We start from the raw sequence: 20308 nt of genomic DNA on the forward strand, positions 1-20308 counted from the left end.
CATTAGCATCTTTGGGGCATTCAGGGAATCTGTTTTTGGGACAAAGTTTTGTACTTCATGTTATTATTCTTCATTCATGTCTAATACTTTGTGACCCCATGGGATTTTCTTAGCAAACATATTGTAGTGGTTTTGCCATTTCCTTCTTCCATGGATTAAGGCAAACAGAAGTTAAATGACTTGCCCACAGTCACACAGTTTCTACGTATCTGAGGCTGGATTTGAAATCAGGTCTTCTTGACTCCAGACCCAGAATTCTATCCACTGAGTTACCTGTCTCCAAATTGTTTCCATGTGCCTCATGTGTTAAGCTATTGAAATCCTTTCCAATTTCTTTTCCCATTGCTCTTATTTCTTTTCCATTCCCCTTCCCTATTCCTCATTCATTTATAAAAACCTTTAAAAACCGTTTTTTGAAACTCAATTCAACTTTTGGAATTCTAGTTGAATTTGCACCCAAACTATATCTTTCTTAGAGACTTTGAACGGCTATATTTTATAGTCATTCTCTTTTTCAGAGTTTGGGTCTTGAATGTTCTTGCTATCACAACATATTTATGGTAGGATTCTCTTTTTGTTTGTTAATTCTTTCAGCATATCTCCTGACTTTGGATTTGCCCCCTGGTCTGAGCTCTAAGTGCTCTTTACCTGGGTTTGAATTTGAGCTTTGGTCTTGACCTGTTTGAAGTTTCAGTAGATTGCTATTGGATTCAGCCTCTAACATCCAAATGGAAAAATTCTGCTGGTTCTGACAGAACTGAAGGCTCTTGTTTAGTCTGAGATTCCTGTCCTAGTTACTCCTCTCCAGGTTTCAAATTGGGCTGGAAGCCAGTATTGAGATCTTGCTCTGCTACTTGGACCCATTTTACAAAGCTCCTGATCTTTCTCAGTATTCAGCCCACAACTGCTGCATCTGGTATATCATTACCCTCTAAGTGCAGATCTCCTTCTAAGTGTGGATCTATAACCTCACACTGGCTAGTGAGTAACAGAGCTGCCAATTGACACCTGTTCCTGAACCTTATACAATTTTAGGTCTCTCTAATACTGGCTCTAGAACCTCTTCCAGCTTGGGAACAGTCTTTCCCTGTGCTGAAATGCTCTAGAGAGTGAGCTCCTAGCCAGAGTCCATTCTCAGTGATCATAAACTTCTGTCTCTATATGTTGACCTGGCTGGAAAAATGACTCACAGTGATTTAAAAAAATTATTTGAAGGAACATGTAAAATCCAGTGGAATTGCGCATTGGCTATGGGAAGGGGAGGGGAGGAGGGAAAGAATATGATTCTTGTAACCAAAGAATAATATTCTAAATTGACTAAATAAAATTTTCAAACAAAACAAAAATTCTTTGAAGCAGTGTTCAATCTGATGTGTTTTTTAGATCTGTCAGCAAGACTTTATATTTCACTATCTTGGTTCTGCTGAGACATGCATTTTTGGACATGATAAAATTAGGGATTTTTTTGCTTTTCTATGTTTATTTGTTAAAAAGGGATTTGTTTTTATTGCTTCTATTTTCCAAAGAAGACAATAAAGACATGAGAGGGAGAAAAAAATTATTAAGTGAAAAAATATAGTTTAAAGAAGTCATGCTTGCCAAATCAATCTTATACATAAAAATAATGTTACCCTTCAATTTTTTTCTTAGAGATTGCCAGTTATATTTCTTAAGTTTGTTGACAGTTCACTTAAACATCTCCATTAATCTATAAAATGATGAAAAATTATCATTTGCACTTTAGAATTTTGTTACAAGGGTTTCCCCACTCTACCTGTTCCCCTCAGTGCATGGGGAAAGAGGTGGGAGGGAGAGAAAATAAATGCTTGTTAATTGGAAAAATAAATTAAAATTTAATTTAAGATAATTTTAAAAGATAAATAAAAAGAGATGACTCCTGGAATAAGATTGGGCAATGGAATAAAAGATACACAAAGAAGAACTAACTTTCTTAAGGAGCAAGGGATATTGCCACCTTTGGTGACTAAAGAGAAAGGAGAGAATAGGTGGTGATACAGATACGTTATCCTCTGAAGTGCCTTTTTAGGGAACCAAAGGGAAGGACTTTATTGGGGAAGGACTTGAACTTATTAACAACATTTCTCCCAACATCTGATAGCCTAAAGTGAACTAAATTCAGGTCAGATTGAAAGACTCAACCCTTTAGAATGGAAGACCATCATTATATAGCTAACAGACTTGGGAACATGATTTTTAGAAGATACCTACTTTAGGAAAAACTAAAATAACATCAAAGCAAAAACAAAAGTATTTTAAAACACACATAAATAACCTTTGAAAGTAATGGACAGGAGGCAGCTAGATGGTTTAATGGAAAGAGCGCCAGGTTTGGAGTCTGGAGGATTAGTTGAAAAGCCTGAGACACTTGCTAGCTGTGCGACCCTGGGCAAGTCATGTAACCCAACTGCCTAGCCCTTATCACTCTTCTGCCTTGGAACCAAAATTTGTATGGAATCCAAGACAGAAGGTAAAAGTTTTTAAAAAATAAAATTTAAAAAGGTAGTGAACAGGCAGGTTCACTAAAGAAATATATCATTCAAGTGTGTTAAAAAAATTATATGTGTTGATATCAATGTCAACTTTGTACCACATGTAAGTCCTTACTTGCACATTAAAATTATTTAAAAACAAAACAAAACTCTAGTGGCTCTCTATTACATTAGGATCAAATATAAACTACTTTGTTTATATTTCAAGTTTTTAACAACCTGCTCCCTTCCTACCTTTCCTCTCACTGCTCTGAGACTCATTAGTCATAATGTATTTACCCCTAACTCTGTGCCTCTTGAGAGGCTATCTCCTGTACCAGGGAAGTTCTTCCTTCTCCCTCTGACCTTCTGGAAGTCCTATTTTCCTAAAAGACTCAGCTCAAATGTCTTCTTTTACATGAAACTTTTTCCGATCCTATCAGTGTTCCCATCCTATAATTGCACTATCTGCATTTTGCAAGTGTATATGCTATCTTTTCTCCCATTAGAATGTAAGCTCCTTAAGGGCAGAGATTATTTCATTTCTGTCTTTATATTCCAGTGACTAGAATGCAGGAGGAATCTAAAAATCATTGCTGATTAAAATACATACTGCATAAGCATCAAAGCATACTGTTTCAGCCTCTCCTCCATTTCTAAATTCAATAAGAGACTGAATGCAGGCAGATTCCTCTTATTTATAGGACTCAAAAGAAGAATGGATTCAAGAGATGTAGACCATGCTTAGCCAATTAATAATGATTGGAAAAAACTAATTTAATAGCACTTCCCCCACCCTACCCTTACTTTCTGTCTTAGTATCAACTCTAAACCAGAAGAGTGGCAGGGGCTATGTAACTGGAATTAAGTGCCTAATCCAGGGTCACACAGCTAGAAAGTGTCTGAGGCTGGATTTGAATCCAGGCTCCCAACTCCAAAGCTCTATTCAATAACATTTAAAAAGTCTATAATGCACTTTCCTTCCCTCTGAGGTAAACAGTACAAACATTAACATTTCCATTTTATAGATGAGGAAACTGAGTTGCAATAAAATTGAATGACTTGCTCAAGGTCATACATTGAATAAATGGCAGATTTGGGATTTGAATGAAGGTCCTCTTATACTACATCTCAATGATTTTTAATTTTAACACTGTATCATTCTGCCTAAGGAAGTAAAAACATTATTCCTTTTAATTTTTAATCGAAGATTTGTGTGTGTGTGTGTGTGTGTGTGTGTGTGTGTGTGTGTGTGTGTGTGTGTGTGTGTGTATAACCTAGCAAAAAATTCATAAGGGGATAGAAGTACTCTGAAAGCAAATTCTCACATTTTTTCTGTCATTTTATGTACATCTGATGTATAAATTTAAATTTTTGCCTCCACCACTTACTAACTGCATAATTTTGGGCAATCACTTAACCATCTTGGAGATGTTTCCTTATTTGTAAAATAAGGGAATTAAATTAGAGACAGCCTCTGAGATCCCAGATAGCTCCAGATCTATGATCCTAAAAGTCATAAAAAGAGTGACTTTAGAATTTTAGATCTCAGAGATCATCCAGGCCAATTCCCCCTCATTTTAGAGATAAGAAAAATGGTGGTTCAGCAAGAAGAAATGACTTGCCCTTGATGCACAAGAAGTTTACAGATGTGAATGTGGGTCTTTTGACTCTCCATCCAATGTTCTTTCAACTACATAATAATGCTCTGCTTTCTGAATAGCTTACGCCTTTCCCACACCCTTCCTGAGCAATTTATAAAGTTTCCCCTCATGTGATATTTTTATAGAACGTTAGCTTTCATGTTTATGCAACTAGTGAGCTGAATCTGATCAAGAGTGAACATTTAAGTATTCCTTCCTCTGATTCTGCCAAGTTCAAAATATCTGCTTGAACAAAATGCTTGTGATTTGCTGTGGTAAAGGAAAGAGCTATAGCTTTTTTTTCTTCCTTGTGAACTTACCATGCCTTTTTCATTCTTTTGTGTTTCGACTCAATGATTCTTCTAATGGCTTCCTCTTCATAGGTGTGTCCACATACTTTATTTTTCACTGGTTTCTTCATTTCCAACTGTAATAAAGAAGATTGGGTTTACAGGAATGATGACAATCACCTTCCAGTCAGCTTACTAAATTACCATTATCAGGAGTTGAGATTTCAAGCACTAGCTTTTTTATGTTTAATTTTCCATTCTTGCAGGGTAAGATAATTATTAAAGCACCCCACCAACATGGAACTGTGCAGAACTATTGGAAGCATTAATTTATCACTACATTTCTTGATTGACTGGCAGTCAAAAAATTCCAGTAGTACTTCATTTTACTGGCTGTTGCTTTGCTCCTATTTGAGCTCTTATCTCACTATTCAATTCCTCCTATCCTCTACTCCAGATATGAAACCAAATCACTTTATGGTTGGGTGAGTAAGTCAGTAAGCACCTTTTCTATTAGAATATCTATTTAAGGCAAAATACCTGAGTAATGGGGCAAATGAAGTTGGTCTGACTTTGGGTTACAATCATATCTTCATCTATTTGCTCTTCTGCTTCATCATCAGTTACAGGGAGTCCACCTGTCAAAAAAAATCAACCAAAGGAAACATACTTTTGAAGCTAACATTTTACTGGTTGAAAAGACATGCTTAGAAGTTCTATGCAGTACAACTTAAACTAGTTATATTAAACTATTTGTGGAAATAATATGGATCATTTCTCATTTAATCCTCAATACAACTCTGTGAAGTAAGTAGGATAAGAAATATTGTATTCATTTTATATCTGAGGAAACTGGCACGCATCGAGGTGATGGGACAAAGGTCTTTAGAGCTGGCACACGGGAGAACTAGTCATTCTCCACTCCATCACCTGACCACTCCTTTTGTAAAGACAGACAAAAGCTATGTGGCTTCTTACTATATAATGTTTGGCAACAAAAGTAGCACCAGATCAAAGAAAGGAAAATCTTTTTATAGGTATTCCTTCAGGGTTCCGTGTAGTGGATATTTCACTGTGATGATGAACTTCACTTTTTATCATGTTAAAGATTGGGAAATCATAGGATCATAGAACTACAGTCAGTCAATTAGCTTTTATTAAAGCACCTATGAGCTAGACACCTTACTAAGCACCAGGAGATACAAAGCAGAGAAAAACAATCCCTGCCCTCAAGAAGTTCACCTTCTAATGCAGGAAATCACATGCTGAACATGCATATAATGGAGAGACAGTATAAATGGAAGGTAATTTCAAAGGAAAGGCACTAGGGTGGGTGAAAGGGGCTGAATGGGAGGTTTGACAGAGATATGAGCTGAATGGAAAGGACCTCATCTCATCTGATCATCTCATTTTATGGATGAGGAAAGTGATTCCTAGAGAAATTAAATAACTTTAACTTGCCCAAGTTTACACAGGTAGTTAAGTATCAAAGGCAGAATTTGAACCAAAGTCCTCTGGTCCCAGAGTCAATAATATTCTTTCTGCTCTACCGATCTGGGAAGTATAATTATAGATGAAAATACATGTGTTGAAGACAACACAATCAGTCTTTGTTTTTTATTTATTTATTTTTTCCCTGAATTTTAGTGTTGAGGAAGCAAGCAAAGACAACTCAAATGTGGTACCCTCAAACAGGGAAGGATGAGTAGGAAACTTGCCAATTGTAGGTAATTACTTGCATCAGTGATCATGAAAGGAGAAGGTGAGCAAAACTGAGAATGAGGAAGAAATGTCAATGGTGACTAATAGCACAAAGAGGGGGAAATGAAAACACCGAGGGCTCTGCAATAGCTAAAGTCTCCTAGAGACAAGCATTTTCTTCAGTGGAAAGCTAAGTTTATTTAAAGTGACATAAACAAATTCTACCAACACGATTGTCCCATTTGAAAAAAAAATACAAAACCAGAATGAGAAATGGTAATTGTCAAAACCAGGAGAAAAAATTTATAGGAAGGCAGAAGAAAAAAATATAAAAGATAAAGCATAAACTCTGAGCTTCTACAGTATTTTATAAACAAACAAAAATATGGCTCTGTTATTTATATATAACAACTTGGACATTAAAAGAATATGAAAACATCAGAAAACACATCAAAAAGCAGGTGAAAATGTAGGACCACTATTAAAATGACACAGTTTGGGGAACTAAAAGGGATTTTAGAGTTTGGCTAATCCAAGGTCTTTATTTTATACATGAGGAAATAAATCCAGAGAAGGGAGTAGATTTGCTCAAGGTCACAGAGAAAGTTGTTAACTAGCTAAATTTATTACTATTCTTTTTTCCTGGGCTAGGTAAGCTTTTTGATTTGCTCTTGCTTAGCAGATGATTTCATCTAAACCAGGAGTTCTTATTCTTTGGCCCATTAATATGTTTTAAGAAATATTTTGATGACCATAATTCCATACAATTGGTTTCCTTTGTAATCTCAGGTTATTTATTTTATACATTTAAAAACATTCTTAGTTCCACAGGTTCCACTAGATTGCTAAAGGTTAAGGTCCCTGATCTAAACAGTAAAAATTTAATTTCATGGAATGTCTGCTCAATGCAAAATGTAGAAAGCTTGGGCAAAGTATGTATTTTAAAGCCTATACACATACATACATATCTACATAAATATGCAGCTATTTACAAACACCCAATTCCCTGGACAATTCTACATTTTAGGAACATCATATAAAGTTCCATATTTCTAGTTCAATTCAGATTCATGGACACAACTACACTGCAAGGGCAGGAAGTAAATATATGTCTTACAATTATAGTAGGCTGTGCGGTAATTACAAAGGAGAATCCAGACATGGTCTTGTGGTCAGAAAATGCATTTGGTCATGGCCACACACAGACCTAGTATTAGTCAGTAAGAAGTCTGTCCTCAGGCAACCGAAATTTGGCTACCACGTTAGTCAGCCCGTTGTATGAAAGCCAGGAATAAAAGTTGATTACTATGTACTTTTTCAATTAGGCATGCACACATTTTTCTAAAAGCATCTTTTTTCCTGTAAATTAGTAGCACATGAAGGAAATACTTTACAAATCTTTGCTGCTTAGCGTAAAATGTTTATTGAACTTGTGGTGATGTATAATTTTACTTCTACTACTCCAAGATGCTAAAATTTAGGATCAAGAGTTACTGCTTTGTAGCTTCCAGGATCCCTGATGGGCAAAAAACAAAATAATAATTATCACAAAATATGAGATTTTAGAAGGAATATCAGTACCCATCAAGCCCATTCTCTCTAAAACATACTTGACACATGGTTATCTTGAAGACTACCAAGAGAGTGGCAATCATCACTTCCCAAAGCAGCCTAATCCACTTTTGGACATTATTAGGAAAAGCCCAAATTTATACCTTTGCAACCTCTACCTATTGCTCATAGTTTGTCTCTTCAGCTCCAAAAAGTCATATCTAATCTCTCCTCCACATAGCAGTCCTTCAAAAACCTGAAGACAGGTGGCTATTATGTTTCCATTGAGTCCAGTCCTTTACCCTTCAGCTGAATGTTCTCCTCTCCTCTGGGTATATTCTGGCTTATTAACAATGCCCTTCTAAAACTGGTGCCTAAAATTGAATATAATACTTCATATTTGTGCTTTCAAGGACAGAGCCAAAGGGGTTGATTATTTCTCGGTTGAAGCTATACCTATCGAATCGGTCCAAGATTGCTTTAGTTTTTGTGTCAGCTACTCACATTATTGATTCACAATGGATTTATGGTCCACTAAAACGTCAAGGTCTTATTCAGGCAAACTATTGCCTAATGATGCCTCCTTTATCTAGTAAGCATGAAGTTGATTTTGGATATCTAAGAACAAGACTTTATATTCATCCCTACCAAGTTTCTTGCAGACAGGTGGTGCAATATATAGAGACCAAGGCTTGAAATTAGGAAGAATTATCTTCATGAGTTCAAATCTGCCTTTAGACACTTACTAGCTGTGTGACTTGGGAAATTAACTGTCTTGGTTCTTCATCTGCAAAATGAGCTAGAGAAGGCAAGGACAAACCACTTCAGCAATTTTTGCCAAGAAAACCCCAAATGGGTTCATAGAGAATCAGACATGACTGAACAATAACTGAGTTTCATCTCAGAATTAGCCCAAAGTTCTCACCTGTCAGGATCCTTTTGAATCTGTCACCCACCATGTGAACTAATCCTCCCAGATTTGGATGAATAAACTGTTTTATCCAAGTCATTCATACAGAGGCCAAACAGCACAAGGCCTAGTGAAGCCCTCTGTAGTCCTTCTCCCATGATAACACTGAACCATTAAACTGCTCCTTTAATGAGGTCACTGAACCAGTTCTGCATCCACTTATGTGAATTATTATCTAGTCTTTCTTTATCTCTACATTTTCTACACAAAAATAGTATGATATATTTTGACAAGAGCTTTGCTAGAATTTAGGCTAACTATATACAAGCTGTATTTCCCTCATCTACTAGTTTAGGAATACTGTTGAAAAAGGAAATGAGGTGAGTCTGGTAAAATTTATTCTTGATGATTACCATGCTGCCTAGATTCCAGTTATCATCCTCATCTTCCCTACCCAAATCCTTGGATTCCATCCCTGGAACCCTAGACTCTGAGGTGAGCTTTAGCCCATAATCTCCTTTAATCCTTTATGTGTTGTCTTCTCACTTTGAGGGCGGGGTCTGCCCTGCATGCTTGTATTTATCCCCACAATGTAGTATAGTGCCTGGCAATTAGTAAACACTTTATAAATGCTAATGTCTCTATCTCTGTTTCTCCTTCCCCCTCTCTTCTGCCCCTCATGTGGGCTCTTTGTAATTACCATTTCCCTTTCTAGCTATTCACTAATTTCTGTTCTAGAATTTTCCCAGAAATTGAATTCAAGTTCATTCATTGACCTATAGTTTGCAGACTGTTCCCTTTTGGAAAATTGAGAAAACACTTGCTGTTCTCCAATCTGGTGGTTACTCTACCTGTTTTCTACAGTATTTTATTTTATTTTTTAAACATTATTTTATTTGGTCATTTTCAAACATTATTCATTAGAAACAAAGATCATCTTCTCCCCGCCCCCCCCCCCCCCCCCAATGGCGATGCATGATTCCTCTGGGTATCACATGTGTTCTCAGTCCAAACTCTTTTCCATGTTGTTGGTATTTTCATTAAGGTATTCATTTAGAGTCTCTCCTCAATCACATCCCCTCCACCCCTGTAGTCAAGCTGTTGCCTTTCCTCAGTGTTTTTGCTCCCTCCCGTTTGTCCTCTGCTTGAGGGTAGTGTTATTTTCTTCTTGATCCCAGCAGATTGTTCAGGGACATTGCATTGCCACTAATGGAGAAGTCCATTACGTTCGGTTGTACCACAGTGTATCAGTCTCTGTGTACAATGTTCTCCTGGTTTTGCTCCTCTCGCTCTGCATCACTTGTTACAGTCTCCATGGAATTCCTCCACTTTATTATTCCTTTTAGCACAATAGTACTCTATCACCAACATATACCACAATTTGTTCAGCCATTCTCCAATTGAAGGGCATCCCCTCATTTTCCAATTTTTGGCCACCACAAAGAGCGCAGCTATGAATATTCTTGTACAGGTTTTTTTTCCTTATTACCTCTTTGGGGTACAAACCCAGCAGTGCTATGGCTGGATCAAAGGGCAGACAGCCTTTTAGTGCCCTTTGGGCATAGTTCCAAATTGCCATCCAAAATATTTGGATCAATTCACAACTCCACCAGCAATGAATTAATGTCCCAACTTTGCCACATCCCCTCCAGCATTCATTACTTTCCTTTGCTATCATGTTAGCCAATCTGCTAGGTGTGAGGTGATACCTCAGTTGTTTTGATTTGCATTTCTCTGATTATATAGAACTCTTTTTCATGTGCTTATTAATAGTTTTGATTTCTTTTGCTGAAAACTGCCTGTTCATGTCCCTTGCCCATTTATCAATTGGAGAAAGGCTTGATTTTTTGTACAATTGATTTAGCTCTTTATAAATTTGAGTAATTAGACCTTTGTCTGAGGTTTTTGTTATGAAGATTCTTTTCCCAATTTCTTGCTTCCCTTCTCATTTTGGTTTCATTGGTTTTGTTTGTACAAAACCTTTTTAATTTGATGTAATCAAAATGGTTTATTTTACATTTTGTTACTCTTTCTGTCTTGCTTGGTTTTAAAGTCTTTCCCTTCCCACAGGTCTGACATGTATACTATTCTGTGTTCACCTAATTTACTTACAGTTTCCTACTTTATGTTCAAGTCATTCACCCATTCTGAGTTTATCTTGGTATAGGGTGTGAGGTGTTGATCCAAACCGAATCTCTCTCATACTGTCTTCCAGTTTTCCTAGCAGTTTTTGTCAAATAGTGGATTTTTGTCCCAAAAGCTGGGGTCTTTGGGTTTGTCATGGACTGTCTTGCTGAGGTCACTTACCCCAAGTCTATTCCACTGATTCTCCTTTCTGTCTCATAGCCAGTACCAAATTGTTTTTATGACCACTGCTTTATAATATAGTTTGAGATCTGGGACTGCAAGGCCACCTTCCTTTGTATTTTTTTTTCCATTATTTCCCTGGATATCCTTGATCCTTTGTTCTTTCAAATGAACTTTGTTACAGTTTTTTCTAATTCAGTAAAAAATTTTTTTGGAAGTTCAATGGGTATGGCACTAAATAGAGAGATAAGTTTAGGTAGGATGGTCATTTTTATTATATTGGCTCGTCCTACCCATGAGCAGTTAATGCTTTTCCAATTGCTCAAGTTTAGTTTTAGTTGTGTGGTGAGTGTTTTGTAGTTGTGTTCATATAGTTCCTGTGTTTGTCTTGGGAGATAGATTCCTAAGTATTTTATTTTGTCTAAGGTGATTTTTGAATGGGATTTCTCTTTCTAATTCTTGCTACTGAGCTGTATTGGAAATATATAGAAATGCTGATGACTTATGCGGGTTTATTTTTTATCCTGCAACTCTGCTGAAGTTGTTGATTATTTTGACTAGCTTTTTGGTTGATTCTCTAGGATTCTTTAAGTAGACCATCATATCATCCGCAAAGAGTGATAACTTGGTCTCCTCATTGCCTATTTTAATGCCTTCAATTTCTTTTTCTTCTCTAATTGCTACTGCTAGGGTTTCTAGTACAATGTTAAATAATAGAGGTGATAATGGGCATCCTTGTTTCACTCCTGATCTTATTGGGAATGCATGTAGTTTATCCCCATTGCAGATGATGTTAGCTTATGGTTTTAGATATATACTATTTATTATTTTTAGGAAAGACCCTTTTATTCCTATGCTTTCTAGTGTTTTTAATAGGAATGGGTGTTGTATTTTATCAAGTGCTTTTTCTGCGTCTATTTAGATAATCATGTGTTTTTTGTTGGTTTCCTTGTTGATGTGGTCAATTATGTGCATGGTTTTCCTACCAGTCCTGCATTCCTGGTATAAATCCTACTTAATCATAGTGAATGACCCTCCTGATCACTTGCTGAAGTCTTCTTGCTAGTATCCTCTTTAAGATTTTTGTATTTATGTTCATTAGGGAGTTTGGTCTATAGTTTTCTTTCTCCATTTTTGACCTGCCTAGCTTTGGAATCAGTACCATATTTGTGTCATAAAAGGAATTTGGTAGAATTCCCTCTTTGCTTATTATGTCAAATAGTTTGTATAGTATTGAGATTAGCTGTTCTTTGAATGTTTGATAGAATTCACTTGTGAATCCATCAGGCCCTGGGGATTTTTTCTTAGGGAGTTCTTTGATGCCCTGTTGGATTACTTTTTCTGATATGGGATTATTTAAGAATTCTATTCCTTCTTCTGTTAGTCTAGGCAATTTGTATTTTTGTAGGTATTCATCAATATCACCTAGATTGGCATATTTATTGCCATATAACTGGGCAAAGAAGTTTTTAATGATTGCCTTAATTTCCTCTTCATTGGAGGTAAGGTCCCGCTTTTCATCTATGATACTGTTAATTTACTTTTCTTCTCTCTTTTTTAAATTAGATTGACTAGTATTTTGTCTATTTTGTTTTTTCAAAGTACCAGCTTCTTGTCTTATTTATTAGTTCAATAGTTCTATCACTTTCAATTTTATTAATTTCTCCCTTAATTTTTAGGATTTCTAATTTGGTTTTCTTCTGGGGTTTTTTAATTTGTTCGCTTTCAAGTTTTTTTGATTTGCATATCCAATTCATTGATCTCTGCCCTCCGTAATTTGTTAATATATGCACTCAAGGATATGAATTTTCCTCTGAGTACTGCTTTGGCTGCATCCCATAAGATTGGAAAGGATGTCTCGCCATTGTCATTTTCTTCAATGAAATTATTGTTTCTATGATTTGTTCTCTAACAAGCTGATTTTGGAGCATCATATTATTTAATTTCCAATTAATTTTTTATTTGGCTCTCCATGTACCCTTACTGATCAATATTTTTATTGCCTTATGATCTGAAAAGGTTGCATAAATTATTTCTGCTTTTCTACAATTGTATGCCATGTTTTTATGACCTAGTGTATGGTCAATCTTTGTGAATGTGCCATGTGCTGCTGAAAAGAAGTTGTATTCCTTTTTGTCCCTATTTATTTTTCTCCATATATCTATGAACTCTAATTTTTCTAAGATTTCATTCACCTCTTATACATTTAATTTTTGATTTGATTTGTCTAAATTTGATAGTGGTTGGTTCAGATCTCCCACTAGTATAGTTTTATTATCTATTTCCTCCTTGAATTCTTCTAGTTTCTCCATTAGAAAATTGGGTGCAATTACCATTTGGCGCATACATGTTGATTAGTGATATTTCCTCATTGTCTATATTCCCTTTTATCAGGATGTATTTACCTTCCCTATCCCTTTTAATTCAGTCTATTTTTGCTTTGGCTTTGTCAGATATCATGATTGCAACTCCTGCCTTCTTTCTGTCAGTTGAGACCCAATAGGTCTTACTCCAACCTTTGATTCTGACTTTGTGAGTATCTACCCGCCTCATGTGTGTTTCTTGAAGACAACATATGGTAGGGTTTTGGCTTCTAATTCACTCTGCTATACGTCTACGGTTTATGGATGAGTTAATCCCATTCACGTTCAAAGTTATGATTGTCATTTGTGAATTCCCCAGCATTTTGATGTCCTCCCCTAATTCTGACCTTTCTTCTTTTGCTATTACCTTTTAAACCAGTGGCTTACTTTAAATCAATCCCTCTAGTCCCCTCCCTTGTTATGCTTCCCTTTCGGGCCCCTCCCTTTTATTTCCCTTCCCCTCCCCCCTCTCCTTCCCTCCCTTTTTGTACTACCCCCACCCCAATCCCCCTTAGTTTTCCCTTCTCCCTTACCCTGTTGGATAAGATAGAATTCACGATCCGAATGGATCTAGATGTTCTTCCCTCTCAGAGTTGATTTCACTGAGAGTAAGGTTTAAGTAATAATAATTAGCGCTCTTTTCTTCTCCTTCTTATAAGAGAATTCTTCCCCTCCCCTTCCCGTGTTTATCTTTGTGTGACAAAGATTATTCTATTTAATTTAAAAATTTCTATTTCTTCAAGTATATCTTAGTACCATCATTTATCCCCCCTCCCTTTTTCTTTCTTTTTGTTTTTTTTCCCCTCCAAATCATGTTAATGCCCAGATCTTTCCCTATGAGTGATTCTTCTGATTACTGTATTAATGCATACCATTTTTGAAAGATATATATATATATAACATTTCCCCCATATGTTAGTATATATGTTTGATCTAATTGTAGCCTCATAGAAGAGAGTTTGAATAAAAGAAAAAAAAACACTATTTTTCCCTTTATTTCATATTTACCTTTTCATGTTTCTCTTGCTCTTTGTGTTTGGATGTCAAACTTTCCACTGAGTTCTGGTCTTTTCTTTGCAAATACTTGGAAATCTTCTATTTTATTGAATGCCCATATTTCCCCCTGGAAGTATATAGTCAGATTAGATGGGTAGCTGATTCTTGGTCGAAGACCCAGTTCTCTTGCCTTTCTGAATATCATGTTCCAAGGCTTTGAAGGTCTCTTAGAGTGTTCGCTGCTAGGTCTTGTGTGATCCTTATGGGGGCTCCTCTGTATCTGAAGTTTCTTTTCTTAGCTTCTTGTAAGATTTTCTCCTTAGCTTGGAAGTTCTTGAATTTGGCGATTACATTCCTGGAGGTTGTCTTTTGGGGATTTAGTATAGAGGGAGTTCAAGAACCCTTTCTATTTCTATTTTGCCCCCTTGCTTGAGAACATCAGGGCAATTTTCTTCAATGATTTCTTGTAGTATGGCATGGAGATTTTTGTTTATCTCTGGTTTTTCAGGTAGACCAATGATTCTCAAATTGTTTCTCCTTCCTCTGTTTTTCTGGTCCGTCACCTTGTCAGTGAGATATTTTATGTTTTCTTCTAATTCATTAATTTTTTGACTTTATTAATTCTTGCTGATTTGCAAGTTCATTGTCTTCAAGTTGCTTAATTCTGATCTTTAAGGACTGATTTTGCTTTTCAGTTTGGTCTGCCCTTCTGTTTGAAGCTTCCAGGTCTCTCTCCAATTTTGAGTTCTTGTCTGTCAGGCTGTTGACCTATTTCTGAAATTTTTCCCATTTTTCTTGCCAGAAGGTTTCCATCTTTTGGATAAGCTCCATTTTGAGTTCTTCCAGAGCTTGTGGATAATTTCCATTTTGGGGGGCATGTTTTGATTTTGTTTGAATTTCATCCTCTTTTTCCTCTGTAGCCTGGGTTTTCCCTCTGTAAAAGTTTTCAATAGTCACTTTTTCCCTTTCTTCTTGGAGGGTTGATCTTGGGCACTATTAGCCATCCCTTTGGTGGTTTTTCCTTTCCTTTTTGGTCAGAGGTCTCGGTGTTATGGGTGGGTTTTCTGTGGATTTAAGTGGCGATATTTTTTGTCTCAGGCTGGTTCTTCCCCGACTCTGCGGTTTGTTAGTGCACTGGCCAGCCCCCATGCTCTGTGGTCTCTTCTCTCATATGAGCAGGAGTCTCCTGTAATACCTCTCTGAGGGGTAGTTCCCTGGTAGCCTGTCAGTTTACAAGGACCCTGGTGTCCCCCCCACCCCCCAACTACATCGAGGAGCGGAGCTTTGGCCTCAGGCAGTTTCTACAGTCTCCACAGTGTTTGCAGTTTGCAAGGGCCCCTGCGGTCTGCGCACTCTCTAGTGTGCAGGGGTCTCCAGTGAACTGGCACTGAGGGGTAGTTCCCTGGCAGTCTTCATTAGATTCCAAGGACCTTGGTGTGCCCCCCACCCCAAGATGTTCCTCGCTCACTCGCTGTCTCCTGTGAGCGCGCTGGCCCCTACTCTGATTCCATGGGGGAGGTAGGGGAGGGCAGCTCAGTTCACGTTTTTGTGCATGCTTTTTCTCTTTCTTTTAGAGTGGAAATGTTCAAACCCCACGTACCTTCGTTGCTGTGGCCTTCTAGAGAGTTCCTCTGTTCTTCCAAGGATGATTTTTATGCTCTTTTGAGGTAGTCTATTTCGTTCGGTGCTGGGGGAGAGGAAGTGATTTGCGTCTAGATTGCAGCCATGTTTACCCGGAAGTCTCTATAGTATTTTAGATTCAACTGATAGTGGCTATCTTTCAGAACTTGAGGATGTAATTCTCCTGGGCCAAGTGACCTAAATTCAAATGCAGCTAGGTGCTCTTTTATTGACTCCTTACTTGAGTGGAGTGTATGGAGTGTTCAGGAAAGATTTGGTACCTCTGGTGTGAGGGCTTGGTAAGCTTTTTTTTTTTACCCCCTTCAGTGCTGTTTTACTCCTTTTACTACTATTCTCCTTATTTGTCAGTCAGCTCTCACCTGTGGATCCAAGAAGCTGTGGCATGGACAGAGGCCATACCCTGGGTAAAACCATCTTGGCAGTCTGGCTAAACCATGTTCACTGTAAATGATAGGCCTCAAACCTGTAGGTGAGTTAGTGGGATGTCTACCCCAAACATCTGAAGACTTCCTCCAGTGGAATGAGCAGATGAAAATTTGTTCCAACAGCCACAAAAGCAGCAGGTGCTATAAAGCACCTAGAGCCTGATAAGACATCATAGATGCCAGGGTCACCTACTGTATCCCAGACCATCACTAGTTGTTCTGATTTTTGTCTTGCCACTAGACTTTGATGATTCTGGAAAAGAGAGTGAGGCTGACAACTTTATGTAACTCTACCTCAATTAAATCCAATTTATACTCCTGCCAAAATACATCACCCACTGATTGACCACAACACTGACCTCAATATAGTGTTATCATCTTGGTTCTCTTCAAGTACAAAGGGCAATCAACCAACTTATCTTGAGTATTGTTGTAAGGAAAGTAGTGAGTTTGCAGGGAAGTGGCATGAGATCAGCAGGAAGATTCTAGAACTTTGGAAGGGGTTTAAGCTGAGAGAGAAAGGCATTTGGGTCTCTGGAAAAACTCTCTGGAGGTACCAGCTGTAATTTTTCTTGGAGTCTATGCTTGTCCTGGTTTCCCAAGTTCCTGGTTTGCTATTTGATATCCAGACTACCTCTGGTGGACCTATTCCAGCTACAACACCATGAGATCAGATCAAGTCTGGATCCTATTGGATCCAAGACCTTCCCTGGCCTTAGCAAATCCTTACACAGACCCTTTTCCTTAAATCTATAAAAGGGGGGAATAGGCGAGTCTTAGTTAAGATAGGGTTTGTAGATTTGGGTTGGAGAGAAATAGAGTAGGGAATTTCTAAGAAGAAATACCTTTGCAGGGATTATTAGATCTGGTGGGGATAGATGAAGTAAATTAGATTAGAAAACCCCAAATCCCTCTTTCCACTTTCCTTTAATATATTAACTCCACCTGTCCAGTGTTTATATATTTTGTTTGTGTTTATTAGCTCAGGGTCTGGCTCTGCTTACTGGCCCTAAACATCTTACCTGAACCTAATAGTTAAGTCAGATAATATTGATAAGTAGCATATTAATTATTTCAGTATAAACTATCTGTTAATCATTTTGTTCTGTTGTTTACAAAATCTCATTGATTTGGAATTTGAAATATTTTAGATTTTTATTGAGCAAAATGCTAAATAACCTATTATTTTCAAAATGCATATGTTTTTCCTTGGGGGGGGGAATTATGCAGTTTAACAAATCAATATCTTCAAATCAAGAGGGTAAATTTTAATGAATAATAATAGCTTATATTTATATAGCTCATTATGAGGATAAAGCACTTTAATACATTATCTCATTTGATTTTTGCAGAATTCCTGTGACGTATATAGTGTCAATATTTTTATCCTTAATTTACTGATGAGGAAGTTGAGACTCAGAGAGGTTATGGGGATAAAAAAAAATTGACCTCCCTTCTCTAAGCTTGGCTTTCAATCCACTAAGTCATCTAGCTGCCCCATTCCCTTATATTATTGATTGCATTAGTTTTTGTTTGTGTAAAACCTTTATAATTTAATAAGGTCATTTATCTATTTTATATAGTGTAATGTTCTATATGTCTTGTTAGGCCATAAATTCTTCCCTTACTCATGGGTCGGAAGGTAAACTATTTTGTGCTCTCCAAAGTTATGCAATTTGAGGTTGTATTGAGAGAACCATAGTGATTAGGATCAGAATAAGAAAAAAGATCACATCTGGAATAGGGTATTTATTTTGGGGAATCATATTTAATGAAATAGTTTGTTGATGTTTTTGAGAGATTTCAGCTGTGTCCAACTCTTCCTGACCTCATTTGGGGTTTTCCTGGCAAAGGTACTGGAGGGATATACTATTTTCTCCTCCTCCTGCTCATTTTACAGATGAGGAAACTGAGACAAACAGGGTTAAATGACTTGGCCAGGGTCATCCAGAAGCTAACTTTGAACTCAGGGAGACTCATGTTCCTGACTTTAGGCCCCATTCTCTATCCACAGTACCATCTACCTGCCCCAATCCTGCACCTCCTTTTTAACCAGTTATAAATAAGACTTTATTCTCATTGTTGAAAGTTATGAATAACTTTATTGTTATTATAATATAACAGGTTATAAGTAACCTGTTTGGCATGAGCTCTTATGAATGAAAAATCTAATTACTTCTTGAAAAAAGGTAGCATAGACAATGAAGCAATATCAGTACTAGACATTAAGTGCACTAAATGACAAATCATCCAGATTCCTAAAGGAGAAGTTACATGAGCCATAGGAGGAAATAAGACATTAAAAATATACTGGTTGGGAACTTAGCCTTCCCCTCTCAGAACAAGGTAAACCCAAAGAAAAAGATAGAAAGAAGTTAAGGAATAGAATTTTAGAAAACCTCTGGAGAAAACTGAATGGGCATTGAAGGGAATATTGCTTTTTCTCAGCAGCACGTGCACCTTCACAAAAATTGATCATATGAAAAACCTCACAGTCAAGGGCAGAAAAGCTGAAACATGAAATGCATCCTTTTCAGACCATAATGCAGTAAAAATTACATTCAGCAAAGAACAGCAGAGAGATTACAAAATTAGTTGGAAATGAAATCATATTGTTCTAATGAATGAATGAATGAATGAATGAATGAAAAATCATGTTGGGAATTGTTATGAATTGTTTGAGATGGCAAATCTCAAAGACTAATTTTGATCAATATCCCTCCCCTGCTTACTCCTGGGGCAGATAATGAGAGATCCATGGGTGATTTGTTCATTTGGAGGGTACAAAGAGAAAGAAGGGTGGAGAGGCCCATGAAAAGCAACTCTGCGAGGACTGTAGAGTAGGGTTTTGTCTACAGCATTGTAAAGTGCTATGTGTCCCCTCTCATAATCCAAGAAAATGCCAAATTTGTGTATAGGTGGGCGGACATGAATATCATCATAGGAATTCCAGTAGTCCAAGTCATTTCCAAATCGGAAGCCGATCGAGGTATACTCGGCCCAAACCAAGATCTGCCTCTGCTTACTGTCAGTTACTTGACAGATGCCCACTTGCCAGTGAATGGCATCTCCCACTTCTACTTCCCAGTAATGTTTTCCAGAGATGAAACTCTGCATAGCCAAGACAGCAACAGGGAAGTCAGAGAGTTGTGGGTTGTCAGCAGGCAAGTCCTGTGGGGCACAAACATATCTGACTCTCTTCAGATCACTGGACACCATGAGCCGGGAAGAGGCGGTTTCAGGGTCCAGAGTTAAATCCCTCTGGAAAGTCTTCAGCATTTCTGCCATGCCAGGGATGGAGAATTTGGTCCATCTTGGCAAAGCAACCACTGGTTCCTGAAGGAGTAGCTCCTCCTTCCTTCCCAATGTCCTCCTCCCATCCTGGAGCATTTCGATAAAAGGCTTCTCAAAGTTGCCCTCTATTTCTGACATCACCATTTGCAGATTATGGATGAGCTGGGACAGTCTAGCCTTGCTCTCCTCAAACATTGCCAAGTTGTCTCTTGCTTCCTGGTCCAGACTCTGCAGATGCAGCTGTTCTTCCTTCAACAAGAACTGGTGCCTTTGTTCATAGTCACACAAAACCAACTCTTTCATGGCCTGGCCCTCCACCTTCTCTTGTGCTTCTCTCTTTCTCATACACTCCAATTCGATTTGAATCTCATCCTTTTTTCTACTTAAAGTTTTCCACATGCCGGGGGACTTAAGCATTTCCTTGGCCTTAAAATTATTCTCTGCCTTGAAGATCTTCATTTGAAGACTGTGGATCTGATGGCAGAGCCTGGCTTTGTTCTCCTGAAACATTGCTGAACTGTCTCTTGCTTCCTGGTCCAGTCTTTGGAGATGAAGTCGTTCTTCCTCTAAGTAGAACTGGTGCATTTTCTCAAATTCAGATGTAACTGACCCTCTCAAAATATGTCCCTCTACCTTACAGGAAAACTCTCTCCTTTTCTCACATTCCAACTCCTTTTGAAATTTCTCCTTCCTGTCCC

At 37.5% G+C, this 20308-nt stretch overlaps 1 protein-coding gene across 1 annotated transcript in view; it reads right to left on the reverse strand.

The window, feature by feature from the left end:
• The window catches only part of NSMCE2 (NSE2 (MMS21) homolog, SMC5-SMC6 complex SUMO ligase), a 340838-nt gene that overhangs the window by 6310 nt on the left and 314220 nt on the right, over window positions 1-20308 (reverse strand). Inside the window, exons 5-6 of the mRNA XM_001381273.3 lie at window positions 4963-5060; window positions 4453-4559 (exon numbers count right to left, since the gene is read on the reverse strand). Of these exons, the coding sequence (XP_001381310.1) occupies window positions 4453-4559; window positions 4963-5060 (205 nt within the window). The remainder of the gene's footprint in view (window positions 1-4452; window positions 4560-4962; window positions 5061-20308) is intronic.

The sequence above is a fragment of the Monodelphis domestica genome, chromosome 3, assembly GCF_027887165.1.
Source record: "Monodelphis domestica isolate mMonDom1 chromosome 3, mMonDom1.pri, whole genome shotgun sequence".
Classification (NCBI taxonomy): domain Eukaryota; kingdom Metazoa; phylum Chordata; class Mammalia; order Didelphimorphia; family Didelphidae; genus Monodelphis; species Monodelphis domestica.